Genomic DNA, 8,374 nt, shown 5'->3' with positions numbered 1-8,374 from the left:
AATACAAGAATAAAATTTCGAGATAGATAATAACACCATTTTAAAATCTATCTATGTATAGTGTTAGTCATGTACCTTGGCTAGGTAAGGATTTAATTAAAATTTTATGCAAAGACCTATGAAAATCCTATAATCTAGTCACTGCCTGTCTATTAATGATTGATTATAATCAAAATCTAAAAATACTGCATGAATTAATTCATTGAAAAAGTTTAAAATTACAATGAGTTTGTGAAATTGACGAACTTAAGCAGCCGACGCAATCACTTAAGCAGCCGACGCAATCGCTTAAGCAGCCGACGCAATCGCTTAAGCAGCCGACGCAAACGCGAGATCAGAGAATGTATTCCTACGCTCTACGCGGCGCGGCCCTATTTTTTAAACGTTGTTTACGGCCGTATAAGTGCGCGGGGACATTCGCGGTACGAGGATGTATCGCAAAAAATTCGCCTTTGTATACTTTCCTCCCGTAGGGAGGTTTCTTATATTACTTCTGGTCGTAGTGTGAACGGTCTACCGCCGGATTCCGGCGTAAGTTAAAATTTCTTCCGTCGGCTGCGTGATTTCCGCCGGGTTTTTTCGGTCGAGTAAGCTTTAAAGATTACAATTAAAGTTTTCTTCGCATCTTTTGTTACTTTTCGCGAAACAATTTGGTCAAACGAGTGAGGATTAGCGCCTTATGGCGATCCATTCTCGCTCGCCCATAGTCGTCTAAAAGAGTTTCAAATATGAAATGTACTTCATGTTCAGGGATCGTTTAAAATATTCCGCCATGATTTCTTTCTGGGTGTCTTTGCTTTTTCTATAAATCCATGCCTGACAAGAAATGAAAGCGCAATCGTCATCGATAAAATAGATCTTAATTCCAAAACACCGAGTCTCGCTTCAACAACGCGAAGAAATGATTACAAACTCACTTTAAGTGTCGCGTAGTTAATTCAGTTTCATTGGCGAACCTTTAATAAATGGCACGTTTTTGAAAATCAAGGATAAATAACATTTTAGATTTGAAAATGCAAATTCTATACCTGTATTTGAAATATCAATTATTTCCAAGAAATTCCATTTCGTTCAGCGCCATTTTGGGCTCCACTTAAACCATAGCTTTGTAAAATCCGAAATTCGAAGACCAGAGTACAAACGACATGAAGTACAACAATCCTATTAACGCCAAATCTCTCATGTTTTCAAGCCATAATCCAAGCCATATATGTCCAGTCCTGAATTAGACAGAGTTTGCTCAATGAATCTCAAATATCATTTTCACAGCTATTTTTGTTAACCAAACACTCCTGCTAATGTTTCTGTTGCCAGGGTAACTGAAATGAAAATTATGAATAATGCATTTTTGTAATCAATATTTTTGATTAAATATAAAGTCCAGACTCGAAGAGTTGTTCATTTAAAGGTTAAAGCCTGGTTAAAGCATGGAAGGGAATGGGTTTTGTACGGGAATATTTACCCTTTCTAAGACTAAATTCTGCTATATACAGGCTCGCGTTACATACAATTTAAATATCCATACTTTCGGTATACTTTCCAAAACCCATATTCTTCTTTTATTTTTATTTTTCATTTTATTTCTACGATTTATTAAAAGTAGAGATAATCACGAGCATAAGCATATCAAACCACCCGTAAGCTTGAATTCATAATAAGACCACGGGTAATCACCATTGTACAAGGGCGCCAGAGAGAAATTTGAGGTTCTACGCCACCTAGAGGGAAAACGAAGCAATTCTCTCCTTCCCGATTCCCCCTACCACCTTATAACCCGGAAATCTAAGCAGTCTGCAATGAATGGCAGCGGTAATCTGTTTAGTACGGGCTTTTAAGACTTAAGTTGTTTGTTTAATATTAGGAACAGCAAATTATCTCGAATTTTTAAAGAAAATGGGAAAAACTCTTAGTGATAAGTGTACACAGTACAACTGGTTTCTTACGAATAGGATAAGTACAAAAGATAAAAGTGTAGGCTACGGCGTGCCTTTATTACGCGAACTACAAAATCCACGTTTTAGCCTCACTAGCAGACGACAATGTTTGTTATGATTACAAGTATTAATAGAGGTAGAGCTTATAATTGGTAAGTTTAAGATATATATTAATCCTTGTATTTATTCCCAAGCTTCCGGTAGCATCCCTTGCGTGATTTGAATAAAGTTTCCCTTTTGTGCCACCAGGAAGACTTGTCTCCCGAGTTTTACCTAGACAATGCCTGTGGCTAATTTCCCGCCGATTCACGCTTACGGGTGGTTTGATATGCTTATGTCACGAGACTATTCATTTCTAACAACTGTATGCGGTGTGTTTCACGGATCGACGCCATCTTAAAAAGATCACGTGATTCATTGCCTCTCCTGATTGGCTGCGTAGGCACGTACGACGCGAAAATGTTTGAAATTTCAAGCAAATTTGCTTGAGGCTGCGTACAGAGCGATCTCGCGTGCGAAGCAAATATTGTAGCCATGGAGTAGAAGCCAAAGCGCTTCCAGGAGTCCATCACACTTATTATGGACTTCTGTTGCTTATAGTATAAGACAGGATATCTTAAGGTGAAGCCAGATAGATTTCATGATTTACAAGCAGGTTTGAATTAAAAAACCCAGTCCAAAAAACCAACGGGTTTTAAACACCAGAAAAACCCATCACAAAGATCTTCAATTATGAGGAATTTGAATACAATCAGAAGAAAATAGGGGAAGTGGGTAGCCGTAGCCTTGAGCCATACAAGTCGTCCAGTGATTCTCACTTACAATGGTCGATTCCCCTACCACCCTTAAAATTTGAATCTGGCCAATCGGCGCGAAGCATAAAATAGTACCAGATTTCATTGCGAACGCCACCATGTAGTGAACTGTGGAACTAACTTGTGTAGTCTGCTTATATTTCTGCTGTGCATCAGTTTGAGTTAGGGTTACGTCAGGCAACGGGTTAATGCGGATATTGGTTTAATTAAGGACGAAAATTCGGTTATTTAATAAAATGAATGTCGTTAAGAGTACGCAGTGTGATTTAACGTACAAGGAAACTACCGATAAGAAAACTCAGGCTGTGTTGAAAGGAAAAGTAAGATCTACCCAAACCAATCCCAATGTTAAAAATCAAACTACAACAACTTGGATACAACTTTATTACTTTGAACTCTTCCCTATCACAGTTTAAAACTTCAGACAAGTTAATTTTTTCCCTGGAACTTAGAAATACCATTGTATTTAAAAATAAAGACATATTTTAAAATAAGTTATGAATAGTTACCACTCGATTCCGGCCTCTGCCATTCTGCCTGAGTGCCTCACTGCCTCTAGCAGACGCCTCTAGTCAGTTGGAAGGCGTAGGACCGTACTGTCCACAGAATTACGTCACTCGTGTGTTAATGCGCGTAAAAATCCTATCTCTCTTCACCCCCACGGGGAGGGAAATGGCGCGAAAAATCCGTAAACGGGACGCCTCGCGAAGTTGCCCAAGCTATCCACTTCCCCTATTTTCTTCTGATACAATAATAATTTCATCTTAAATACATGGTTGAAGATATTTATTGTTTCATCTCCAAAAGTATTTTTTAATAATATTTTTATAAAAGCTGGGTTTTTTAGCCACATCGTATATACGATTCGCTATTAGTTTGACCTGGTGTGTAGTAGTAGAAAAAGAAGAAGATGATGATGTTTCGTTCACTATTTTTAAATAGTACTTCGAAAAATCACTTCTAGATGGCGCTGGCTCCATATTTTTCATGTGAACGATTTTTAAATTTATAATATTTGTTTTCTTCTCCACCACCACCGGGAATCGAATGCGGGACCTACGTCATTCCAGCCTGATACTCTACTTCCTCCTCTATAGTCGCTTGCTGAAAGAGGGTTGCAGAGATAGTAAGAGAGAGAACGAAAGTATCTAGGAGCTGTGCCGAGTGAGCTCTAAGAGAGAGAGGGAGAGAGGAATGGGGTACGAACAGGCGAGGATTCTATAGAAGCGCGCTTACCGGTAGGGGATATTTCACTAGAAGTATATTTATTGTAGTAGGGATAGCGAGAGTACGTAAACGATGTGGCTCAATTATGGGCTAGACCATCTTGTTGATCTCTGTTTTCAGGCGACCATAGCTCGGTGTCTACGCTGAATAGCTTCATCTTGTTTTTCTTAATTTATAATTACTTTGCTAGGGCATCACGAACGGAATTAGCTATTTAATTTATTTTCTGATTTAATTTAAAAAGCGAAAGCATGCTAATGGAAAAAAATCCGTTATTGCCAACGGAATTTCTAATATACTTTGGAAGGTTCAAACAAGGGCATCATCGTGTAGAAATTCAATCGCACTCGCCGATTAGTTCTTATTGACGTTGCTAAATAACTCTAAATCAATATGACCAATATTTTTGGGGTTATTCACTCAAACGCCATCTATTCACGTAAACGCGAAACAAAATGCACCCACCGCTGATGATTGAACTTTGATCTGTGACGTCGAATTTCACCAATCGGCTCTACTCGGTCTAACTTTACCTTGTTTTGCAAACAGGGGTCGACTGCTCTCAGGGTCAGCCCCGTTCCGTGAGCCTTCTGGAGGTCGCTATTTTTGGGAAAGGATTACTGCATTGAAAAGATCTATTATTGGCTAGCCTCTATCACGTGCTTTTCTTAATTTCAAAGAGGAACACATCATCGGACAAAGACTGGCTATAAATTCTTTGTTTTTTCATTCTTGAAATTAACAATATCCTCCCAAGATGAGCTAAGCGAAAGATATCTGAGTGACTCTCAGCCTGAGGTGAGCAACTAAAACATTTCAGAGGTGAGTTCGTTAAAGGCCGGCATTTCTGCTAAAGGGTTCTCCTTGAGCAGAAAATTGCCGTGACCGAGTAACAATGGAGATCGGAGCGACGTAAAATAAAAACGGTTCTACTTGAGCAGAAGACCGTGCTTCGGGGTTCTGCTTGAGCAGAAGACCGTGCTACTGTCGTCACGAAAAATATTTCGGCCCCTATTTTTGGCCCCAAATTTCGACACCCCGAAACCACCGAAAGTGCGGTTCTACTTGAGCAGAAGTCCGTGCTTCGGGGTTCTACTTGAGCAGAAGACCGTGCTTCGGGGTTCTACTTGAGCAGAAGACCGACCAATAAATATATAGCATCAATAGACTAGATTTGAATCAGTTGAAACATACACAATAATGGGGCTAATTTAATCACCTTTGAAAGTAAAAAATCGATTTGTTGTACACCATGGGATTAGTCTCGCCAATTGTTAGTCTATGCACTATGAAATACCAAATTGATTCCATTCACGTCAAAGAACCAATAGCGAAACTATGAAACTGCCTAGAAAGTCATTCTATAGATAGTTTATAGGCATGGAGGGTTCCATTTACACAAGGATGCCAGAGAGGACTACTTAGAGAGTAAAAACGCAGCCTATAGCCTCGCCTCCTTTTGTAGATGGATTGAATCCTCCATGCCTGTAAACTATCTAGAACGAGTCTTTGAAAATCTCTGAAAACCAATGCCTTTTTTTTTGTGTGTGTGAAAATGTAACCAGAATTTGTAGGGATGGTTTTCATACGTGGAGGATTATACCATTTACACCAGGAGGTAAGGCCACCTGGAGTACAAAACTGCATGCTATTTTGTACTCAAGATAGCCTCACCCCCCTGGTGTAAATGGACTAATCCTCCACGTGTGAAAACTATCTATAGCTTAGGCGCTAAATTTATGGATTTTCGCCCATACAGAGTTAATAATTAACTATATAATTCAATGCAATTGCCACCAAAATTTATTCAAATTAAAAAAGTAAACGAAACAGTTTAAAAACTATGAATTTTCTTCTTCCGAAGAGCTGTCTGAATCCAGGTTGGTTCTTGAAAATGAAGAATTGATTGGATTGTCCTCGTTTGGAGGACATCTGGCCAACATTGCCCATATCTGGTTTACAAACCTGAAATTTATTTAAATACGATATATAAGCATGATCGGAAAGTCTAAATCAAGGGGTGGACCCTTCGGAAAAGCGTTCCAAAGTTATGTACTTACGAATAGGTTTTATTCTTGTAATTCTTTTTTCCTATTACTTTGTTGCAATGCTTCGCACTTTCAGTACTGTATAACGAGGTAAAAGTTCTACAAACATGCTCATTCCAATCTAGAACTGACAAAGCTTGCCTAAGCGGGTATGACTTTTTGTAGTGTATTCGTTTATCAATATACATCAATACAGTGTTGTTAAAGCTTTCCGTGTAATACGTGTCACGGCACTTCACGTAGTCTTCCGCGTTCACGAACAACGTTGTCTTTTTCAAAAAATTAATTAGTAGCCCTTTTGCTATTGGGGCTTCAATCATTACGGTGCTTGGAATGTAGTCAGTGTCTTTGAAATGGGATGCTTGATCACAATTGTTGTGGTCACCACTAAAATGTTCCACACAATTCATTATCAACGCTCTCAAGGTTTCCGCGCAAGAATTCGCATTATCAATGGCCCAATATATGTGATTCTTTACAGCCGCGACCTTATCTGTTAATTCTGGGTGCCAAGCAACCCCCTCCTGTTTCTTTGTGCCTTGGCCAATTTTTTTTATGTCCCTCGTTATGGCTTTTAGGGCGTGCCATCGGTCGTTGGTGCTAGTTGCAACGCAGTATTCTTTATCAAAATCATTTTTTTCCATTTCATATTTAAAATACCATAAGTTAATTATACCTCTAAGTACACAAATCGCTTCCACTTCTATGGCAATAGTGTTTGTCTGGCTCCCTTTAATGAAACCCTATACTCTCTCCGTATCATTTATCACCTCAACCTCAATACAAAATTGTACTGCCTAGCCTAGCGTTTCTTTTATCCCTTTTAGAATGTTTCAGGACTGAAACCGCCTCTATCTCACGAGAGAGAGAGGGATTTGGGGTTGCTTAAGTAAAATTCGTTCCCCCCCAGTGCCTGCCTATACGAAACGTAAAACTCTCCTTTATTCCACTGGATGATTTTATTTTTCGTCTCGACCGCTTGGTGGCTGCACCGCGACAGAAATTTTAAAATTTTCTCTCTTCGGATCTTAGCGCTATACGAGTTCTGACGTCACAGTAGCCTGCCAAAGATGCCCAGTCGTTCCCCGAATTTGTGTACTTAGAGGTATAATTAACTTATGAAAATACATAGAAATACTTTTACTAACGTCCAAACTAGCATATTCGTACGCGTAGAGTTTTTCCGATCCATTTGAAAGGCGTTTCTTTTGCATTTTCTTTGTCGATTCCATAGCTAAGCTGTGATCGCCCTACTGAATTATTTCGACCCAATATTCTCAATATCGGTACAAAATACGAATGAAATGGAAAAAAATTAAACCTTCGCGCTTTTCTGTGACCCCCATCCCCGCCCCCAAGTAATTTTCCAGAGTTGGTGTCTTCATGGAAATACCTCCCGGTGGGGGGGGGGTTCTAAGTAAAGCTGGTATTCATGAATAGTAGTAATACGCTGCGTTCGGCTCTCTCTCTCTCTCTCTCTCTCTCTCTCTCTCTCTCTCTCTCTTTGACATGTATTGTAGACGCTGTCTATGGCGCCTATGGTTTCTCTCTCTGAGTCTCACAGAGACAGGGACGGGCGCTTGGTGCCCTTTCTTGTAGAAAAATACGAACAAACAATTTAAAAAAGAAAAATAAGAAATAACCAAACCCTTAAAAACCCCTAAAAAATAAATTTGCAAAGAAAACGGGTCAAAGGCCGAGCAAGAAAAAATTCAAGCTTATCTAAATAAAATCAACCTTTTTCTACCTTGCTCGACCTTCCCCAAAAAATACCCATACGTCATGGAAAATTCAGTATCCCAGTGACGATGGGCATTGAAAAAGCCCCCAAAAGCTTAAAAATACACCCCCTTTTTGTCACAAAGAAAGGATTAAAAAAAAAGAGACCTCACAAGAGTTTGATGCAAAGAAAATTGCCTAGGATAAGGCACTCGCTTTTAGGCTTCTTACCAGAGAAGTAGTAAAAAAAATGAGTTCGAAAGTAAATAACATTACCCTCCAAGTTAATGAAGAGCAAGAGGAAGCCATCAAAAATCTTTTTAGTGAAAATGGATGGAATTACGGCGAAAGCTTAGGTATGTTTAATTTCATTTCCTAAAGTCTTAATTTTTCACACGGCTATTTGTCTCAGGGTCCAAATTCTCAAGAAAAAGAAAAGCGAATGGGGTACAGCAGCCTTCAAAAAACGCCATTTCTGCATTACCAGTCCCAAAACCTGAAATTCCAAATAATGGGGGGGATATCACCAACCCAGAATGTGAACACTGCTTCCAGACGCCGTGTATCACGTCACGTCAATTTCCCTGGTTAGGGACCGGACAGCAGCCACATAGAAACAACACCGGCATCA

At 39.4% G+C, this 8,374-nt stretch overlaps 1 protein-coding gene and 1 long non-coding RNA gene across 2 annotated transcripts; both read right to left on the bottom strand.

Moving 5' to 3' along the window:
• Positions 1 to 693: 693 nt before the first annotated feature.
• LOC149718721 (uncharacterized) lies at positions 694 to 1,561 on the bottom strand. Its single transcript, XR_016376848.1, has 3 exons — positions 1,029 to 1,561; positions 918 to 956; positions 694 to 816 (listed from the first exon to the last, which is right to left on the bottom strand). It is a non-coding gene; the product is annotated as an uncharacterized LOC149718721 (long non-coding RNA).
• A 4,195-nt stretch (positions 1,562 to 5,756) lies between these two features.
• LOC149718720 (uncharacterized) lies at positions 5,757 to 7,156 on the bottom strand. The gene is made up of 2 exons (XM_089851839.1): positions 6,037 to 7,156; positions 5,757 to 5,941 (listed from the first exon to the last, which is right to left on the bottom strand). The coding sequence occupies exons 1-2, from the start codon at positions 6,666 to 6,668 to the stop codon at positions 5,818 to 5,820; spliced, it is 756 nt and encodes a 251-aa protein (XP_089707965.1). The 5' UTR covers positions 6,669 to 7,156; the 3' UTR covers positions 5,757 to 5,817.
• Positions 7,157 to 8,374: the final 1,218 nt, after the last annotated feature.

Source organism: Phalangium opilio, unplaced genomic scaffold (assembly GCF_054372755.1).
Source record: "Phalangium opilio isolate 3A_F unplaced genomic scaffold, DU_Popi_V2 ptg000002l_1, whole genome shotgun sequence".
Classification (NCBI taxonomy): Eukaryota; Metazoa; Arthropoda; class Arachnida; order Opiliones; family Phalangiidae; genus Phalangium; species Phalangium opilio.
The sequence above is the reverse complement of the archived record's forward strand: the minus strand, read 5'-3'. Positions and strand labels throughout refer to the sequence as shown.

Excerpts from the sequence above, each read along its gene's own strand:
- LOC149718720 (XM_089851839.1), bottom strand. The coding sequence starts at position 6,668 with ATGGAAAAAAATGATTTTGATAAAGAATACTGCGTTGCAACTAGCACC. Across the intron at positions 5,942-6,036 it reads TACAAGAATAAAACCTATTC|GTTTGTAAACCAGATATGGG; the intron begins GTAAGTACATAA and ends AATAAATTTCAG.